At 37.1% G+C, this 22,384-nt stretch overlaps 1 protein-coding gene across 6 annotated transcripts in view; it reads left to right on the top strand.

Annotated features, from left to right (window-relative positions):
* Nucleotides 1–22,384, top strand: part of TAFA5 (TAFA chemokine like family member 5) — a 522,400-nt gene that overhangs the window by 387,805 nt on the left and 112,211 nt on the right. For 4 of the 6 annotated variants that reach the window (XR_013929224.1, XM_080394109.1, XM_080394108.1 and 1 more), the window contains one exon: nt 1,472–1,599. Coding sequence is in view for 3 of the 6 variants with exons in the window: in XM_080394109.1 (XP_080250235.1) it covers nt 1,472–1,599 (128 nt within the window). In the remaining 3 variants the exon portion in view is untranslated. Of the gene's footprint in view, nt 1–1,471; nt 1,600–5,975; nt 6,096–22,384 lie in introns of all 6 variants that reach the window. The other 2 variants (XR_013929223.1, XR_013929225.1) reach the window with 1 other exon arrangement.

Raw genomic sequence — 22,384 nt, 5'->3', positions numbered from 1 at the left:
CTTGTACACTTACCTTGCTAAGTATTTCTCCTATAATTCTCTTTTTGTTGGTCTCATGACTTTTGAAAATATATATGGAATATATTGGTGTCACACATCAGCATAGAAGAGGATGTGATCTGTGTCTTTGTGTGTGGAACTTTGGAACTTGGTCTGCACTTGAGGCCTAGGACACTTACATACAAATTGAGGTGGTGAAGCTTTCTTACAGTCTAGCCCAGGATTGCTGAGATGATCTCTGAAGGAACTGAAGATCATTTTCTGTGAACTGCAAGCTTTACAGTCGAGAGTAAAAGATAGATTGTTTGGGGAACCTCACCTTGTTTAACATGAGTATATGGCACCATGCAAGTGAGTGCATCTCTGTCTACATATTTTATAAAAATTATCCCAAACACTCCACCCTACAATTTTGTCTACAGGGGGAGAGCGAAAGAATAATGAAATATTATATATTAGTCATATTGATTGATATTCTAGGAGAAAGTTACTACAGAGAGTAACTCAAAAGAAGTAGTAGTAGTATAATCCAGAAAGAAGTCTACGGGAACTAAAGCCCCTTTTCTCCCTGCCTTGGAGAAAAATTTCTCCCTACAGCTCTTCTGCATCTACTTGAATGCACACAGAGCTCTGTTGTTCCAAGATTACTTACTGTGTGTGACTTTGAGGAAATTTTGCAGAACCAGCTTACCAGAGATGCAAGAATTAAGAGGAGCCAAAAAACACAGAACCACCTTTCAGACAGTTAGGGACCTTCCTGACTAGACTTCCTTCCCCTTGTAGTAATAGGGTAATAGAGTGTTTGTTCCAGTCTTTTCCTTCTGCTTATTGCCTCCTTCCCTGTGATTTCCCAACCTTCACTTCTTTCAACACCTGTCCTTATCTTCCTAGTTCCTACCCCTAACTATATCCCTACGATTGCAAGTATCACAGTTTCACAATTGCTGTCATTATGTTGACCCCTCTAACTATTATAGCTTTTCTCTCTCCATTGTGTGTCTCATGTCTACTTACAGTGTAAGCGCTTCAGGATAAGGGGTGTCTGCTCAGGTTTATACAGTCTAACACAATGGATCCCCCTCTGGTCACTTTCAGGCTACAATAATGATTAATTAGGATAGTAAGTCTTCAGCTGTTAGCCCCCCAACAATATTTCCTTGACTGTAAGGAGCATGGAATTTAAAAGTTAGCTAACTTTTATACTCTTTTGATTTATAACAGAGCTCTCTTTTGTTTTATTGTTGGTTTTGAAGTTCTGTTTTTATTATGAAATTTGTTGGCACAGCAGGTGTTGTAAATAATTTTGTAAATTGCCTAGAGCTGTCTACATCATAACCTACAGCTGCATTATCAGATGATGAAAATAGACAACTCAAATGGGAAAGTGTTTAGAGATAAGTGAAATGTGAATTCTCCTGCCAATTTGTTTTGGTTTTGTTTTTTTTTTTGTCTTTTCTTTTCTGTTCCATAGCACGAATTATCAAAACAAAACAGTGGTGTGAAATGCTTCCATGTTTAGAAGGAGAAGGCTGTGATTTGCTAATCAATAAATCAGGCTGGACCTGTACACAACCAGGAGGACGGATAAAGACAACCACGGTAGGTGACTTCTATATTTCTTCAGTTTCTCATTCACTTTAGTTTATTGAAAAACAAAGAGTGAGATTTCTAATTGTTTTTCAGCAAAGATATGTGAAGTCTCTTGTGTTATAATTAAGCTATGTGCCCAAGTGTGCTTACTGAAATACATAGCAATGTTAATCACAAAAACAAGAAAAATATGTAATTCCCACAGGTACTAAGAGTCAAAATTATATCAAGGTTTTCTTAAAAGGTACCAGTGGTTTAACCAACATTTCTATTCAGCCTGAAGACAGTATCTTATCACTTCACTGTAGAAGAATTTTCTTATGCTGAGGAAGTGTAGGGTATAAAACTGAACACATGGTCTAGCAGGGCAAAAAGAAAGCTTTCCTTGGGAATTGAGGAGAAAATATTTTTGATATTCCCACTGTACTGGAAAAGCAAGATGAACTAAAGAAAGATCTTTAGTTTGCAGTGAGACAGTCAGTGAGACCCATAGAAAACACAATAAAAGATCCCTTCTTTCAGCTTCCTTTTGGTCCTGGTTTGCTCAATAAACGGTCTGATTTGGTGTCTTGGGGCATGTGCTTGTAGTGAAGCTGGAAGTATATATGACAATAATAGTTTCTAGGGCCTGTAATATATCAAATAGATTTCTAGCAAATGTTCTCAAATGCCAATAATTCTTTGATTTAATAAATGGAAAGAATTTGAAAAGATGTAATAAAGCAATATTCTGATAGCTTGGTAGACTTCTAATCTTTTTTTAGATTTACATGGAGCTTGAGTGTAATTTAAATAAGTGCAATTTCAAGAATATTTAGTCTTAAAAGTACTTATCATTGAGGACTAAATTAAGGCCCATCATCCCCTGCACAATTTCTCTGTCTGAGCAGGAGACAGACACCAGTACAAAACCTTTTATTGTTTTAGAAAGTCTATATTTTGGAAAATTAGTGTGGTTTTTTTCTTTTTAAAAAAGAATGAAGATTTGATAGTGCTTTATGAGATACCTGCAAAACAAAACTTTATGAATTGTGATGTTTTGATGTCCCGTATTTACCAGACATAATATTCGTTGTGGATGGGGCTATACAACTTAATTCAGTCTTTGAGGTCTTACTTAAATATTGTTTGCCTTTAGATCTTCTGCATTCAAGTTATATAAGAGTGACATAAAAAAAAACAAAGGAAGGAAATAAGGTTTTGAAACATTAACGCCAACTTCCAAGGGCAAGGAGACCCAATACAGTAACTTTGTCATACTTGAAATATTACCCTAAATCTCGTTACTTCAGGCATATTTTCTGTACCTGAGGTGAACAGAAAACCCATGTACTGTGACACATTGCCAGCTGTCATTGTAGTTCTTTATTTGATGTTTTATGCTAATGACATGACTTAGTAATGCAAAGTAAGCAGAGGATCTATTCTCCAGTATCTGTCTTTAATGAAGTGATTCAGATATTCTTTCAGATTAAACACTAGAAGCCTGATTCTGAACTCTTACTTGTCTGTATATCTCTTTAATGCTATTGACATGAATGGAATGACTCATGATTTTGATTAACAGAAATGAAATCACTACCATGCCCCATCAGTAAAATTAAGGCCATGGCAAGAGTAATGTTTTAAAAGGGACTTTCCTCCACACAGAGACATCATTGACATTGGTGAGAAGAGATTCTGCCAGAGAGCCAATGGTAGAACAACTCTGAGCACAAACCCTCATCTAACATCAAGCAGTCTTCAACAGTTGGTATCACAGATGCAGACACACAACAAACACACAGTACTTTTCAGTCAAGCCAGACTAGCAACTCAAAATACTTCAAGAAGCGCTGAATCCAGAAGGGGAAGGGGGGGGGGGGGGGAGGGGGGGGGCGGAAAGAAAAAAAAATAGAATATCTCCAAACTAGAGGAAGAAAAAAAGAAAGAAAAAAAAAAAGCTAAAGAACCCCCAATCTATAGTACAGTATTACTGAAATATTAAGAATAAACAAATACGTTCGTTTGTTCTTTAGTCATTTGGTTGAAGGGTAAGCTTTGCACAATGTTAATAGGTTTGGGAGCTGTGTCCTAGGGTGACTCTATGAAATGCATGACTTTGATTAAAAGAGAATAAATTTTCTAAAAGAAAGAGCAGAAGACACTATTTACTGTAACAGTACTCTGAGGTCAACAGCTGCTGATGCAGTCATGTAACTTCTATTTCTGCTTCTAATCAACACACCTGAGCTGCCAGGCCCATCATTGCATTTCGGTGTAATGGGAAGGATTTCTGGCTGGGAAGAGCTAGAAAAATGGCCACCATTTTAATATGGGGAAACAAATGTCCAAACGTATTGAATTAATTATTATACGCTAAATGTCTGTTATTTAGTGGAAATAATTCTTGACCATGTCTGCAGCAACAGCCAGATTAGGTTCTTAATTTGTTAGCTATCAATTTTGTTTAAACATATTTGTTAATCTAATATTTGCAGGCTTTTCCTGCTAATATTAGTTTATATCTTGGAGATACTTGGCCATAGGTCTTGCATTATCGTAGCGGTGGTAGATCATATAGCAGTCATATCATTATCTGGTAAATGCTGAGACAATAGTTTGCCACCCACACTAAAGCCAGAACAGTATTGAACTCTGATGGACTGAGACCAGCTCTTGTGATAATACCAGCTTTCACAGTGATTCCAGGAGGTTGTGTAGAAGTCCAGCTTTTTAATGTATTGGGTTTAGAAGTAGCATGTGGAAAGGTAGGACTGCTAGAGATCTTATATAGGACATGAGTTCCTTTTTATGTCGGACTCACAGTTAAATATATTTCTACCAAAAAAAGGAAGAACTAGGATTGTTTCATGTAGGTGAGTTTAACATCTATTATTTTTCTGTGAAAATACCAAGCAAGCAGCAAATTAAAATACCCATTGCTCTAAAGCAAAAGTGCAATTTCCGTAAACTGTCTGGAAAGCGCTGATGCTACTTTATGCTTTGTGTCAAAATTGTTTAGACTTTTTATGCAGAGCCAGATCTTTTCACTGCCTGACACTTCTTGTGATCACCTCTGGAAATAATGCAACCAAATAAAAATTCTCTCCTCACATGGGTAGCAGTGTTTTATACCCATTTTGTGCTCACTTTGCACAGCTATAAATGACTACACAAGGTGCAAGGCAACGGAAAATCAGACTCAAAGTATACTCTAAGTGGATCTGGGTGTCACTTCTGCCCTGTCATCCTTTCTACAAGGTGTGAATGAACCAAAGATTTTTCATCTGCTAAGAGGCTTTTAGAATTGAGCTTTGACTGGGCAAACTGCCAATCTATGTATTAAGCAGCTGACTGTCAATACAAGGAAACAATATGGCAGCATGTAAAAGAAGATAGCAAGAGAATACTACACAATTGTTAGCACTTTCAACATCCTAAGTACCTTCATACAACAAATGTCTTTACAGTCACTTTAAAATCACCTGCCTTAAAAATTTCTTCCCCTTTGCTATTCTTATTGCTCTTTCAATTCTTTTTTTTTTAAATGAAGCTATATGATTTTTTAAAATACTATGCAGTTTTAATAGTGCCAGAAGATATGACTTTTTAAAAAAAAAACAAGATGTTGCTAAGGGACCTGTCCATTTTATCTTTTAAGTATAAAACTTGCCAGTGTATGGATGAGAAGATACACAATGTATTGGATTTACAGGGGAGACTAATTTTAGCACTAAAGTGTATATATGTTGTCAATGATCCATCACTACGTAATTGTTACTTAATTAATTCCTTCTTCTACATGATGTGATTTCAATGCATGGAGCTTAACAGAACATTCATGCACCAGTTCCTCAGTAGCTAACCTTTTAAAACCTTTGCAATTTTACTGCTAAATTAGCTGAAGTGGGAAATTAAAGAGTATGAAGAAGCTAAGAGAGAGCTCACAGTGGATAAAAGGTGTAATTACTCTGACATGGAGCTCAGTGCTTAGTTAGTAAAATTTACTAAGGATCTAGCTTCACCACGGGACGTGACTTTCTTAATAGAGTTTACTTACACACAGAGAAACTTAGCATTCCTCACCATTAATATAAATGACATGCTGGCTGGGTTGGAAAGGCGATTTGTTCCTTACCCTGAAAAATACAATAGCTGTTTGTATTGGCTGCAATTTAAATCAAGATTTTTCTGCAGAGCTTTATCATACACATGTGTATCTGAGTTACCTGTATCATACACGTGTATGATAAAGGTAACTCAGATAAAATTTAATGGTTTGCTTTTCATCACTTAGTTATGAGCAATGTGTTCTCATTCATACCATTACATTCAAAGTAAGAATAAATATATATATATATGTTACATACTTGTAACATACTTGAGAATTTACTTTTTTTTAGACTGAAGACCAGCTGGAAATGTCCTGAGGCCATGGTCTAGTGGTCTGAGCTTGGGACTGGGAGCCAGAAACTCCTGAGCTCTAATCCCGGCTCTGACAGTGACTCCCTCTGTGGCCTTGGGTAAGTCACTGAACCTCTCTGCCTCAGTTTCCCCAGCAGTAAAAATAAGAGTAACAATCTTTAGCTACCTACCTTAGTGAATTTGGAAGTCCTGAGTTAATATTTTAAGAGGTTTAGAAATTCGGAGTAACTTTATAATAAAAATACTGTTATTTATACATGTCCTTATTGGTGATATTAATGTTGTTGTTAGATATTCCATAACCCTGGCATTCCTGTACTTAGCCTCACCTATGTTACAACTCTTGAGTGTTTCTAAATGTGCATTTCACATCTTCACAGTTCAGGTGATTTTATTTTGTTAAGCTGTTTTTGGAAGTTTTTTGACATCCCACCAGTTCTAGTTCTGTGTCATTCCAGGACACAATACCCACCAAAATAAGGTTTCAGGCATCACCAGATTAGAGCAGTGGAATGATGCAGACATGCATGCCATGCCAAATTAAATTTCCCTTTTCCCCATTGTGAGAAGTGGTCAGCTTATGAAACAGATACATTAAATCCACCTGTCAGCAGTTCATCTACTGAGATCTCCCACTGTCCTAACTGTAACAAAACCACTACATACAGACCAAGATTATGGAGGTTCTTTTTCAGGAGGTTGGTGTATCCCTTCATCCCAATCCAAAGAACAGCTTTTAGAAACAAGCAGGAAGTTATCATCCTGGATTTTCTGTCATTCATAGCCAAGATTGTTGGGGAAACAGTCTTTGGCTATATTTAAGCTGTGGGACCAGGAGTGCATCCTCGCTTCAGAGTCCACATATATGCACAGTTGTGCACCCTGATGTCTTTCTTCTCTGTCTTCTCTTTTTCTGTGTGGCCCTCTTCATGATGGCATGCCTGCCACTGCCTTGTGAGAGATCTTAGCAGCAGCAGAAAGGGCTCTCACAAATACACTTATGTGGTGAAATAGACCATTAAATCAGCCCGATTCTCTTGCAGATCATCCTCAGCCATGTTCCTCTGAATTTCTTGGTTTTCTAGAAATGTGGGTTAAGAAAATCACTATCCCTGCTGTCACTAAGAACCATCTGTATTCTTAATTCCTGCTGTCAGCCAGTTAGAGCCTCATGAGCTCTGAGACCACTGTTTCATCAAACATTATGCATCACAAAGTCAGCCCTCTAAAACTAACTCAGGTCTCAGTAGGGGGGTCCTGAAATTGCTACTTGAATAAGGTTTTCTGAAACCACTACCACATTAATTGGAAGCTAGCCTGAAATACCTTTTAGATGTTAAAACGTTTATATGTTCTACTTTTAATATTTATATACCAGGTTGAGAAAGGGCAGAACTTCTGCAGAAGATGAAAAATTTGTGATACTTGGATGTGTGACTGTACATACGAACTACCAGAACTAAGTTACTCATAATTAACTTTTCATTTAATCTAACTGCATATCTACATCTTCAGTCCTAGTTACAGTCCAGTGCTTTAACTAAGCTTACTAATATTTTTGTATTAATTTTATATTATTCTCTGTAGTACTAGTGTTAATTATGAGAGAAAATACTAATTCTTGACATGTCATAGCCATGTGCTTCAGTGCATACTCTATAGATTGTACCCCAAGACCTAGATTTAGCCTATTGTTTTATTTGCATGGCTTTCAAGACATTTTTATGCTCTGAGTAGTTTCCATTGCTCTAATTGTTTGCAAAAGGTATCATAACTTATAAATGGGTCATCACTGCAGTACTGGAATTAGATACCTTTCTGTTAATTTCCACGCAAGTTAGCCTGTGAATTGGATGTCTTAAGTCTCAGAAAGATTAAAAGTCATGTTTCTAATTCTTGTGTTACAAAAAAATAGTAGTTTAAGACAAGCTTACAAGTAGAGTCGTGGGATGGTCTTCATGGCCCCAGGGATGGTCTTAAGTGCTTCCCAGCTGAAAACAGGACAGTCCTTCATGCACTGAAGAAGCTAAATAGAAATGAAATCCTTATTAAACTGAAGAACCTAAATAGAGTGTGCCCACACTATTGCCTTGTAATATGCAAGTTCTCTTGCATATTATTACTGCTTCCACTAGTACAGTCTTTTCAAAGCTATGCACTCCTTTGTCATACCAATGTACTGAAACCCACCTATTCTGTTTTCCATCATCCTTATCAAAATACACTTTGTGGCAAATAACTGATCCTGAAGTCCTAAATCCAAAATGCTAGCAAAGGTTTTGTGATTTGTGTGGACTTTATGTTGAAAGGAGTTGTCCAAAACCTGAAGAACCACCTGAAAAGTTATGCGTTCCTCTATCCTGAACACTGAATACTGGGTCTACTGACGTTCAATGATTCACAGTGCCTGAAAAGAGACCACAGTTTACTCCAAGAATAACTCGGAGCAAAATGTCTAATTTGAAATCATAATTGGTTAACATCTTGAATAATTCCATGGAAGAAAATAGAGAAACATAGGGTTTCTTCTCTTTCAGAACATACATTTCCAGATTTTAATGGGGAATTACAGTAGCGTCATGTTTTCCTGTGCTTTATAAAGTTACAGAAAATATGAATACCCATTTCTGTGTGGGTATTTATTTTAAAAATATTTCAATTCCTGTACAAATAAACTAAATTTTCAGATAGATAGTTAAGATTCTAGCGATCGATTTTTTTCAGGATCCCTTTTTCTTAACTTATATTCATACTGGGAAGTTCTAGCATTCAGTTCTGTCTTACTATGCTCATTTAGGGACAGGACAGATTTAGATTCAGTGATGTAAAACTACTTTACTGATTAATGCTTAGGAACTATGATTTTTCTTTGTGATATGGATTAATCTATATTTAAAATAACTTTGTTCTTCACTTCATTGTGAAGTGAGCTACATTCTGATCCATTTGAGGTCTGAACTGTCACTTTGAGTAAGTAAACAAAAGCAGATTCTACCCCAGGCAGTACTAATAAGTTTCCAATCATTTGTTTCATGGTTTTGTGGAACAAATTCTGTTTTCAGTAAAAACAAACAAAAAACTGCATGGGTGGTTTTTATTTTTAGTGTGCTTTGAAACAAGAATTCTGACATGCAAATAAAACTACATCCATAACTTGGGGAGTTCACTGACTGCTACGTCATAGCGTGAACCCACCCAATAAATTGTGGACATCTGAAAATACTCATTGTATAAAAAACTTTAAAATATGCATTTTAAGGATTGCTTAATATGTTAAGCTGGTCCTGATAAAAAACATGCTTTAATTTGGAATTCTTTCCAAATTCTATAATTTTCCAGTACATCAGTAAAAATTGTCTTTTTATATGGGAGTAAGATTCTCATCAGTCTCCTCAAAACCTAAAAAAACCCCTGAATTTTAAAAATGGAAGGCTCAGGGCATAGACAACTGAGAGCTATAATGGATGATTCAGGTCTCTGTGTGGAAAACTGCAGGTCCATCAAAAAATAGATGTGAAGAGGTCCATACTAGATTTTGTTACTATTGTTTAGCACCTTAGTCACCATTTACATTTAGATAGGCCTTTCCAAATATTGAAGTAGCATTGTAACTTGTCTAAGAAATCAACATATTAAGGATTAGTACACTAATAAACTGAGATTGACAAAAAGGGAAAAAGAAAACTTGCACCATGGTCATATTAGTAATGGTAATACTGGGTCCTCTTTATGTTTTGACAATTCTTAGCATAACAGGTAAACATTTGGAATGGGATTTAGTTTCCTCCACTTACTGTTATAATGCATTCAGATATTTAAGGATATTGAAGGCATCTTGCATAGGGTGAGCATAAATGACATAGAACCTATAGACCAGTGCTGTTGTAGGGTGGCAGCCGGAAGGCATGGAGGAGATGCTAGTTCACTAGCTGCCTGTGTTAAGCAACTAGATTTCATTCCCTATCTGCTAAATCAGATAATTTGATACAGCACTGCCCACTCCTACTGTGTATGCTTCATGATAGATTGACGTTGTCTGAGGGTTCTGATTTCTTCCATGTATATGAGAAAATCAAATTTAATTTAATAAGTGATTGCAAAGAAAGACTGAGGAAACAACCCTGAAGATCACTTGTGCAGTTCCTTGATTCTCTCTAAGTAGCAAAACACATTGTTTGTAATAAGTGATTCCATAGATGCTAAATGCCATGTAGTTGAACTGAAGGGGACTACAGGATACATCATACAAGCTGAAATAAAAATAAACCTGATAATGCAAATGAGGAAGGCAGCTGGAAAAGACAACACAGAACTTGAGTATTTAGTTTAAATCATGTTTTTTTTTGTGGGCACATAATGGAAAACTGTGGAAGTTGAAAACTGGTATGTTACATCAACATCAAGAATTTAAAATTATGCTAAAATTATTACACATCCATTTTGCATAGTGAGAATGTTCATGGTACAAGTGTTAGAAGATGAAGCTGTTGCAGATATATATCCATTTTGGAACATTTCTTTTTTTTTAAAATACCTGCAAAGTCTTCTGTTAAACCATTGAAAGCAAGCTAGAATTCTTGGACTGAAAAAAAAAAAAAAAACCACCAGTGAATAAAGAAAATGAAATAGATGTTATAGTACTAGGGGTTTTATAATAATTTGACACATTATTTCTTAAAATCATACTTGAAAATTAATTCAGGAAGGCCTGTCAAATTGAAAACTGCCATTTCAACAAGGTACTGATGGAGGAGCTGTGAACAGCACATAATAACTGTTAACAGCAGCATATTGATCTAGGTCAAGGTGGCCCAGAAAGTGACAGATTTGTGAAAGGTCTAATGTTATTTTATTAACAATGGTTTCAAAATCATAAAAGATGCTAAGGTTGTGTTATTGAAAATCTGTAGAAGGCAGGCACGTAACAGGCATCTCTATTTTCCGATATTCCCCTTCTATATTTTCATTAAGTATCTGAACTAAAGCTCTGGTACTTAGCAGTATGTCTGTACACAGCTTTCTTTACCTTGGGGGTAGACCTAAAGAATAAGGTTGCCTCTTTTTCGATTTGGTTGACTCCTGCCTGTGAGACCTTTCTTACCTGCTTCTCCTGTTCATTTGCATATGGGCATGCTAGGGTATGCAGAAAGACAATTCAGTTTACAGAGTCACAGTAAAATGATAGCCCAAGGCTCAGGCTGTTCCTGTGTTTCATTAGAGATTAGCAATCTCTGAGGCTGAGACAGGAGGCTGGAAGTGAACAGAACTGGCTGATCCTTGATACAAATAAAACCAGGCAAAGGTGGGACAATAAAACCAAACAGCAAAATACAGAAGAATAGGACCTTTTCTTCCAACTGACAGTGTAGCTTCATGGTAACCTAAACCAATCTAAATCCAGATTGTCCCCAATCCCATTCTTCTAGCCCACTCTGGCTGTATGTGCTTGACCTCTTTTTTGGGCCGGCACTAAGTGCTTGTGGAAATGTCTGGGATGCCAAACAGGCATCACTTTTTGACGGGTTAGTTTTTGGCCACATCAGCTCCTGATTACAGTACTGCAGATTGACCTAGAATAATGTAGATACAGAGCAGTTTAAGTTATCCTAGGCCAAACCCTATGGGGTATGTCTGCCTTTATTACATAGTTCCAATGCCTGTTGGGCCATCAGCAACTGCTGCTGGATACCTAGTTAGTTTTTTCAGCTAACGTTGCTATTCTTCCCCATTTGCACTTACCAAAGAATTCTAAAATTTGCCCCTAAGGTGCAGACAAAGCATATGAAATACATCCCTCATATGAAATACACTAGTGTACTCTATGTAAAGGGAATAAGATGTTTGAAAGCCTGTGTCCTGAACTGTGGAGGATGTGGTACTTTTCTGGAGTAGGGATTTTAAAGGTAGCCTGTCTACTCTCTAATATGCTTCCCCATTTACATCAAAGCATTTATAAGGACATACGTCACAATTCTAAATTTGTATGCTGTCCCTCTGTGAATAATGTGGTGACAGATCGATTTCTGGAGAAATATTTATTCTTACTAATGGATATTGGACAGCTCTAGGTATAGTAAAGAAATCTGGATTTCACCTAAAACTGAAAGATATTCCCTTAAGGAAATAATTTTGGTGGTTGGAAAGGAAGCAGGATGTTGCTATGGGTCAGCTCTGTGGGAGAAACGTTCCTGAGATGTAGCTGGGCATGTGATAATACAGCCAAAAAATGCTTGCAAGGAACCAGTTCTGACCGGTAAGTCATAAAAATAAAACCAGGAGGAAGAGGGGAAAGCATGGTATCAATGAAAATTAAGTATTTAATCTCTCTGAGTAGCTAAAAAGGTGTTGGCTGAGAACTGCATGGCTAAAGTGTGTTGTAAATGTTGGAGGCCAAGTGCAAATAATAATTGAGGCCCTAAATCTTTTGATAGGGGCCAGATTTGGGGAGGGAAGCATGCAGGCCCAGTATGGTGTTTCCTTTAGTACCGGAGATCCATACCGGCCCAGCAGAGATCAAGGAAACAAGAAAAGGACATTTAAAGTAGCCACAGATCATCGAGAGTAGGTTGCCACACTGTTCCACAAATCACACCACCTGCCAGACTGGGGCATATTCCAGGTGAGGCCCCTTGTAGTCCTTTTGGAAACTCTTATGCAGAAAGCAATTCAACACTGATGCGTGCAAATGATGAAAATAAGTTAAAAATAGCCTAAATTTGTGGCCTAGTAAGAAGGGGACTCCTCTGAGTGAAAAGGAAGCACCAAGTACTGATCCTACAACTGCTTCCCCCACTCCCCTGCCCCATTGAGTATACGTATAAGACCTGTGTACTCCTCTCCCTTGGTCATGTTTTTGTGCTGGATTCAGAGCTTTACAGGTGACTTAGGCATGGTTTGAGCATTGGTAGCAGATTAGGTGTCCTCTGGGTACTCGGGCATATTTTACATGCTGAAACACTCATTTCAGTTAGAGTGGATGCAGTAAACACTAACTCAAGTGCTAGAGCTTATTTACTTTGCTTCTCAGACCAAGGTATTTCTGAAGACCTCTGGAACTTCTCAGGTGTTTATGAATCTTCATGTCCTTTTCTGTCTGCCCTCAAAATTTACTTCAATTTGCCTTTGGTGGAAGCTTAGCAACTGATTTCTGACTAAGTTAAGACTTAAATGGAATTTAGAAGGATACCCATAAAGATTGAAAGACAATGTAAAAATCTCTGAAGGAGCTAAAATGTAACTGATAATAGCTCCTGTGAAAATGTAGTTAAACCACATCCCAATCCTACAGGAAAATCAAATAACAACCAACATGTAGAATTGTTTGTGTAGAGTTACATGAAGCACAAAAATTTCTTGAACTGACCAAAATGATGGCTAATAGGGGAGACAGAGGTGAAGCCAGTAACAATCCATGACTAATTCAACACCATAAAATCATAGAGGAAGAGGAAGCATATAAGGTGGCCTGCAGAGATGAAAGGATGGACAGAGAAAAATTTAGGAGAAAAAAAAAAATTGGCAGTTCAGTCTATTAGGCTATGGAATAGTTTCTCAGACCCAGAAACTCCAGTAATTGTTCAGTTCAAAGCTAGCTTGGACAAAGACCTAGAAAGAGTACTGTGGGGATCAAACTTGTATTGGTAGGATATGAAACAGATTAACTGATTGGTCTTTATCAGCTCAAATCTTCTGATTAATTTTTAACAATCTTTATGAAAGTCATAGTGGAATAACTCATAAACTGTATGAGGGGAAGAGTTGTGATACTCTGAAATTGCTTTGAGTCATCAGACAGACTTAATTTTTCTCACAGAGATTAGTTGTGTGTTCAGACAGACACTGGTCACAGAAACTTGTCACTGAATTGTGCTGTGGAGTGATATTTCATCTTCTTTTATGTGACTGAAAGGGAATGGATGGATGGAAGGGTTCATTTCAGTATTACCTCAGTCTTATGCATCCTCTAAGCAGAATTAGGCCTTCAGTAGAATAAGTGTGTGATCACAGCAAGTTTGGACTTAGCAGTAAAAAGTGTGCAGAGTCAAGTCTTTAAATAGAAAGTTGAGGATGTCTCCACTAAATTTCATGAAACATAATATGCACTGATGTGGGAGATGTTCTCTTAAGGCAGAGTGAACTCACTTCCTATAACCTTAAAATCATTAACAATAACAAAATGATCAATTACTTTGAAATAAAGTGAGAATCATTAGATCTCCACATACGCTACTGTTCCTGAGGGCTTCTTCTTGATGTTGTTCTTTTCCTTTTTCTTCCTGCCTCTTTTTCTTTTTCTCCATGAAGCCCAGAGAATCTGTTTTGAGTGTGTTCTTTTATTTTACAGAACAGTTCTTGTAATTGTTCCAGCCTCAAAAGAATGATATATTCTGTGGTGCTGTGGTGTGGCCATGTCAAATATGTAAAAAAAAATTAATATATATTCTCAAGGTTACAGAAAGACTGGTACTTAGTTCTTATGACAGTAGAGGCAGCCTTCTGAATCCTTCCCCCTCTGGACAGGCCTTAAGGGAGTTTTGTCACCCATTTGAAAGACGCTTTAGGCTAGATGGTATAAGATTGAATGGTGGTGTTTATTATGCCTAATCACTGATGTATTTTAATGAAGGATGGTATTTTGCAGACTTCTGAGGTAAATTCTTGTCTTCCATGTGAAGTGACTCATACAACTCAAGATGCATATAGTAGTGGTCTAGGTGATGTCTTCAGGAATGGTACTACCTCAGTTATAGGGATTACTGTAGCTGAGAGGCGTGCAGGGCTGCTTTGGGTGAAGAGGGAACATCCTCCTCCTGTAACATCCTCTAGATGTTTGACACACAGCTCTAATGTGGAAAAGATCAGGTACAAGCCAATTATGTGAATTTTTCACTTTGTGAGACTTGACATACATGGGGCTTGGACTAGGACATCAATTATAGGATGAAATTTCTTTATGATAAATACAAATTTTGAATTGAATTCCTAACTAGGCACAGCCTAAGTGCCTGAGCCAAGGACATGAGCAAATGTGCCCAGTTTTGCTACCCAGCCAGAGAAGTAGGTGTCTATCTAGGTCTCCACTGGGACATTGAATTTTCTGTCCCCAGTGGCTATAGACAGGTTAGGTATCTCCAGAAGACAATTAAATCTCTTCAGGCTGGTTTTTATCCAATGCCAATATAAAAATGTGTATTCATGGAGAGAGGCCTGTGTCATCTGTTCTGTTCTCTGATGAGTGTCAAGTACTGGGTTTGGACAGACTATCCTGTGTTTAGCTTTTGGAAGAGGAGTGAAAAATAGTCTGATTCAAGGTATTTGCCTGGTGATTGTGGCATTTTCCTGGAATGCAGGAACTGAGGATTCAATCCCCTTTGCGATAAAAGGTCCTAAATGCATCATAGATGAATGGTCTAACTACTAGACTGTTAGGAAAAGATGAATGGCCTTGTCAACATTCTTGGCTGAGGTACAGCCATGACTTTCCTGACTCCTCCTGGTGGTTTAGCCACACTTAATATTCTTGTGTGCCTAAATCTGGGGGATAGCAGAGGGGTCTTAGTATAGAAAGACAGATGTCCATCTCCTCAGAATACACACATTAAGTATGCGTTACCAATGAAAATTTTGAATTCCATTAAGATGTAAATTTCATACTAATTTCAGAGATACCTAATAAATATAAATGCTAAAAGACATTCAAAATTAAAAGTTGGGATTTGGCAGGTTTAGATGTTTATCACCTAACCTAAGGTTTTAGATGGCTTGCCTTATCCTTTCATGTTGCTTGTCAAGTGATCATTAAATTATTTTTTACTCAGACTTTTGAAATTTTTCCATAGTAAATTGCTATTTGTGGGAGAAGAAGAATGGAGCTGTCAGGGAATTTGAACCCAGGCTGTGGCATATGTTGGCTACTGCAGGAAATCCAGAGGATCGGATTTACCCATATAGCACTGGAGGAAGTGTGTTCAGTGGAGGCTGGTAGAATGATGCAAAATGCATTTGAGGGAGGCAGATTCCAAACATTTAAGCTTGATAACTAGCTTCATTTTTGTAGTCACTTTTCGTGTCTTTATTATTAAGTCAAATCATCCCCTGGTGCTCTCATTCCCAGAAACAATTTGACCTGAAGGAGGACAGCTTTGCTTTCACCTCCATTTCATTTGTTGTTTGGGAAGGGAGATTTAGCGTGTACGTGCACTTTTTAAGTATGGGAGTCATCCTGTTTTTCAGCTGGCTATGTTACATTAAACGTTATGCCTTTCATCTCTGTATTTCCTTTGTGAACTGCTGTCTTCTCTTCGGTCTTACTTTTGATGTAACTGACTCTACTGAAATCAATGGTATTACATCGAAAATAAATGTGTGTGTTTATATAATAATGCTAGATAGTAGGCTCTCTAATTACAATATGAATGCTTTGTCAAATGGCTGTGTTTCATCAGTAATCTCTTCATCCTTTTTAAATAACTGACAAAAAATATAAGACCACAGGCAGATGTTTAAAATTGTGTTAGTAAGTCAAGCCAGGGGTACTTCTGTATCATCCTATGCAGCTGTTCTGCTCAAGGGAGTGTGAAAATGTCTCTACCTGTATTACTGAAATAGTCACTGTTCTGATGGCTTGTCATCAGAGTATTATGAGATCAATATATATACTTAGTAATGCAGAAATCCACCCCCAATCCATCCCCTAGAAATAGTATTTTATTTTTCATTTAGAAAAATCAAAAGAAAATTGGGCCAACACATCCTTTTACCATATGTTTTGTGCCAAGGTTTTGGGTTTTTTTTGATTCAACATATAAAATAAAACTCTAACTCTAATAAAAGAATACTTTTTAATTGGCAACTTGAAGCAAATAAAGGTAACTGAAAAAATCACATTCTCTGCAATATAGACATTTTAATAAAAGCTAAAATGCAGGATTTTATAATGCATATATATTTTAAAGTGTCAAATTAATGAACTTTCAAATAAAACAAAAAATTTTGGAACATCTCCCAAAGTGTCGCAGAAGTTGCTGACAAGGCAGTCTATATTTGAGTGTTATTCCTATTGGAAGATACAGTACTGAGCTTATTTGTCAGCTCTTACAAAATTATTGATTTACAGGGAATTTGCATAGACATAACACAATTTTTGAAAGGAAAACAAAAAATAGGCACTCACAAAACATCTGCTGTATAGATGTCTGTATTCATACAAAGAATTCTGCCATGAAACCAAGCATTGCATAAAAATTTGGCACCGTAGCTTAGAAATTATTTGTAGCTAGGTTGTAAAGAGTGAAATATCTGCCCAGCAGGGTTTTGTATTACTTTTCAAGGAAATCTTCATTACGGTGTTATAAAGCTTAAGCAAAACCGCATAATCTGAAAGAACAGGAAAAAAAAAAAACCAACGACAACAAAAAAAACCCAAAACAAAAACCAACAACCAAACCTACACTTATTTGCAGTTACCAGAAGTAAAAAATATTTTTTAATATATGTTACATTACAAATTCAAGTGTCAGGGGCTTTACTTGTAAGGTTGTCCTGTGAATTGCAGAACTAATGAAACAGTAGTCTTTATTCCCTGCAATCCTAACTGGTTTTCTTTCATGTGACCCAATACTCCAAGACCCCCAGTCCCTCTCAGAACTTGCAAATGCCTGTAGTTCTCTTTTGTGTCCCCTGTCTCCCCTCCCTACTATACCCTGTGCTCCTTCTCTCCTACAAAATCCCACTGATACACTATCTGTCATTTTTGGAGTGCTGGCAGTAAAAACAAGCTGTTTATGCTGACTGACTATCCAGCTGCAGTCCTTCCCACATTGGGAGCATCAATAAACATTAATTTGTCATTACTAATTTTATTTTTCCTCTGCCCTATTGCCAACCTTTCAAATATTCAGGGACTTAATGTTTTTGAGATCTCTATCAAATTTAGTCAAAAATGGTCTGCAGACCGAAAAGTTAATATTTTGAAAAGGGACTATTAAACCTCATGATCAGAAACCACTTTAGAAATATTAAGGAATAAAGGTAATGTGTTGATGTTTTCAGACTGACTTTTATTGATCAATTTTGTACCTATCACATGTTTTTAAAGCCCAAAGTTGTCACAGCTTTGCCAACAAAATGATGGACTGAAAAGATGTAATGGAGTCCCAAGAGTATTGTAAAGGATTCCTACTTCTTTTTTTTTTCCCTTTTTATTTCTTTTTCTTTTTTCATTTTTAATGAGAACTTGATCCAGACACAGCCCTTCTCACAAATCGTGTACAGGTTGTGAAATTTTTGCTAGCATCAACAAGACTGAAGACATACTGTACTGTATCGACTACAGCATTAAGTATGAATTCTTAGTACAAGTTCTAAGTTGTCAGCATGCTGCATTAATAAAATTGATTTGAATTCTCTATACGTTAGTTCAGGAGTAGCCCCCTAATTCCATATTTAGAGAGGAGAATGTTCCCAAATAAACCTTTTCAAGAGGTGAGATTTTCTTTTCAATGATTGTTTCGCACCTACTTACAAACGCAGAGGTAGATAATTACTGTCAGGAATACAGACCTTTGCCTATAACCACATACTCCTGGGCACGAGGGCATCTCCCATAGACCTGAGAGGCTCAGGAGCTAGCCACAGTTATCCACAACCTCTGCTTCTCCACAGCTGGGTCTGGCTTGTGCTGTGATCCGGCCTTTGAAGACTTGACCCGTAGGCATGGCCAGTGCTTCCAGGGCAGCCAGCAAGTGAAGCAGCAGTGGTCACAGACTTCACATGGCTTTTCCTCAGCAGTGTGGGAGCAGTTTCCAAGTATGCCATATGTGAACAAGACAATAATGTAGCATTTACTGAAAATTATTTTTCCCTTTGTTTTTTTCCTTTTCCATGACAGCAGGACTGAAACCCCATTCTCTTACCTTATTTGCTGATGTTGATGGTGTTTCATGAGTATTACTAGACATGGAAGAGCAGAATATATTGAGCTTGGTTCAGTAATGTTCTGTTGACCAGTGCTAAGTATGTATATTTCATCATAGTGCACTGGTTTTTACCAACTATACTGTATAGTGTAAGAAAAATCTGGGGTTTTCACTGCTGGTATATAATGGCAGCAGTAATTGAATTGCAGCAAGGGATCTGATAATCTTTGGTGTTCTTTTCATTCTATTACTTCTTTGTGTTCTGGTTATGATTTCCAGGTGTTGTTTTTTTGGTTGATTTTTTTCTTAATAGCATGTGTGAAAAAGTTCTGTTATTTATCAATAATCGAACGCTTTATAAGACCTTTAATCTTTTCAGTAAATGAACAACATCCATAAAAATAAAACTGAGTTCTCTGAAAGCCCGTAACATAGAGATAATATTGCTCACAAGTTATTTCCAAGTGGGTTGTTCTTAAGTGGCCCAGTATAAGTGCAGAAAGAAACTAATAGGATTTATTTCTTAATTCTCTGATACTATCTTTGTCTACTATGAATTCTGGAACGATCTCCTTTAAAAATGGTATTCCATTAGGAGCCAATAAAGAGAAAAAGATGAAAGAGTAAGATAACTGCAGTAAAGATTATTAACCACCTAAAATAGGGCTTACTTTTGTGTTTGCAGTGTTTATAGTCTATGTTTCAGTAAAATATTGTGGTCCAACTGTGTCTTTTAGTTCCAGGAATCTTCCCATAGCTCTTATGATGTAATTGCCACCACGAAATTATATACTCGCATGCACCTGACCCCTAGAGGGGACTCCATGGTGCAGGTGACAGGAGTAGGAACTGAACTGAGGGTTTGGAAAGGAGCAAAAAGTATAAATACATTAATTAAAATAGTATTAATACAACTACATACATACCAATGCCTTCCTAAAATATTTCTAGAAAAATCTTTGTGAAAGTTTTCTGGGAAATCTTAGATTGCCTTACTGCTGCCTTAAAGCACTGTAAAACCTGCAGTACCATCTGCCAACTTTCAGACAGGTTTCAGGTGAGATGGTTATTGGCCCACAGAGAGAGGTCTAGGTCTTGCTGTAGATCCGCCTTGCTGCTTTATCATGAACAGCATCTTAAACATTCATAATCTCATTAACACTCCTGAGTCTTCTGAAGATAGCACAGCCTTGGTAAGGGTTAATCAGAGAGTTTTCGTCTACAGTGTGTGGCTAGTTACTTGGGTCATTTGACTTAGATGCTTATAAAGGGCAGTAACACAGTGACCCCAGTCTAAGGAGCTGCTGCTCTCCAGTGCTCTGCCTCCACTAGAGCCTGAGCAAGCTGACTGACTTGACTTGGTCACAGGAGCAGTTTGATGTTTCTGGGAGGGTTGATTTGCCTTTCACAGTCCTGTGGAAACAATTCCTCTGAAAGCAGGGAATTTCAGGGGGGGGGGGGGGGGAAAAGAAGGGGAAAAAAAAGGTATTTTTGCTCTGGTATCTGCTTAACACCCAGTCTAGTGGCTGCCACTGCAATGCCGACAGCTGCAGCAGCCCAGGGGAAAGTGGTTTGGTACAAAGTGTCTCTGGTCTTTTTGGATTCAAAACTAGTTTGCAAAGGTTAGGAGCTGAAAGTCTTAGTGATTTAGCTGCAGATTCCTGAATCTGAGTGCTCATTTTTGGTACAGTGCCTTTGTTGTTTTTAGAAGCTTGCAAATGCATAACTTTTTGCATACAGGTTTTCTGTACAAACAAGATTTTCCCTGGCTCTTTGTGAAGCAGAGGGATGCCTAGGGCAAAGGATGTAGGCAAAGGAAAAAAACAGAGGCAAAAAACTTTGTGGTGATAGGTTGCTTCCACAGTAGGTCTATGTAAATAAAGAACTGCAAATTAAAGAGCTTGTCAACAGTTACCTGCTGGTAGGGCTTTGCAGAGCAGGGTAGTTTTTAGAGACTTAACACTTCATTGGATGAACCTCTACAGACCTAAAGTGGATCTGAATTATCTGGTTTAAAAATCTTCGGATGGACATACTATAATTTCAAAACAAATCTGTTACTATCAGATAACTTACACTCCACTCTCCATAGGGGAAGGCTACAGGTGCTTTTACAGCCTGAATAAAGACTTTAGTATTTGATTTATTCATACAAATGGGCATTGAGTAAAACAGTTCAACTGAAGCAAAAATCTGGCATTTGCATATTAGGCTGGGCTTTCATTTTCAGGCTCTGAATGAGCTAAAATGAATAATACTTCAACTTTGTGCAAGCACATCATGAATGTAATTGTAATATAATTGGATTTTACACCAACAGTTGGCAACCTTCAGCATAAATGTAAATTTTTGGCAGATTTTTCTGATTTTCTTATTAAGATTCAAAAAAACATTTTCCCAGTGAAAAAATAACCAAACAATGTCCATCTAAATAAACCAGGATTTAATACAGGTCACGAATAATCAACAGTGATGGGTTCAGAACCTTTGGCGTGTGAATGTGCATAAGTGTGTGTTTTCCCTCAGCTTTAATATATTCTTCCTTGTTTAAATTTCCACTGTTCGGTTTTCGTGATGGAAATCAAGAAATGTGAAAAATGCAAAGGGAAGTGATGCTGTAGTCTAGTTTATTTATCTTGGAGCCTCCCAGAACAATGAATTGCTATGTGGTGGAGGTAATTTCTTGTTCTAGGTCCTGGGCTAACGGATTACTTGAACTGCTCAGCATCATATTTCCATCTTCTACCTTTTAATGTTCTCTGATAACACACTGTAATGACACTCATTGGCTTCTAGTTAGATGCAAAATAGAAGAAATACGCCGTTTTATTTATAGTACTAAATGAAGGAAAAAAAAAAGACTGCTTTCATCTTCGTGATGTGAAAGATGTTGGGGGATTTTATATCACTGCAGATGTTAGCACATTTACACCATGTAAATTGGGTATGTTAATGATATTCCAAAATGTTCTAATCAGTGTTTATTCTGTCATATTTTATTTATATTTGTTTTTCAAAATGTATGTGTGTGTGATACAGGAAACTTGAAAATCATAATAAAGCAGCCAAATTGAAATATAGGTTTCAAGTTAACTACACAGATATGTGTTTTAATTAAAATAGTTGGTAAACATGTATTATGAATGCTCAGAGAAGTCTTTCTAATTTGTTTAGCAAAGTAGTCTTTTAAAAATTTTCATTTGGCAATTATAACAGAAGTCCTTTTCAGCATGAACTGGCCAGTGTGCTTGCTGATGATCCAGGAAAAATGCACTGACATGCTTTAAAAATACCTGAGAATTAATATTTACAATATTTTATTCAGACTTCTAAGCTAATCTATTGGAAACTTTTCAGTATGTTTCAGGCTGTGAACATAAAGTTTTATAGATGTATTGCAAGGAATAGGGATGATAGCCATTAGGTTGCTACCTAGGAGTTAAACATGGCATTTTCCTTTGCTTTCCAGA

The sequence above is a fragment of the Falco punctatus genome (genome assembly GCF_963210335.1).
Source record: "Falco punctatus genome assembly, chromosome: 6".
Taxonomy (NCBI): domain Eukaryota; kingdom Metazoa; phylum Chordata; class Aves; order Falconiformes; family Falconidae; genus Falco; species Falco punctatus.
This window is presented reverse-complemented; position numbering and strand designations above follow the sequence as displayed.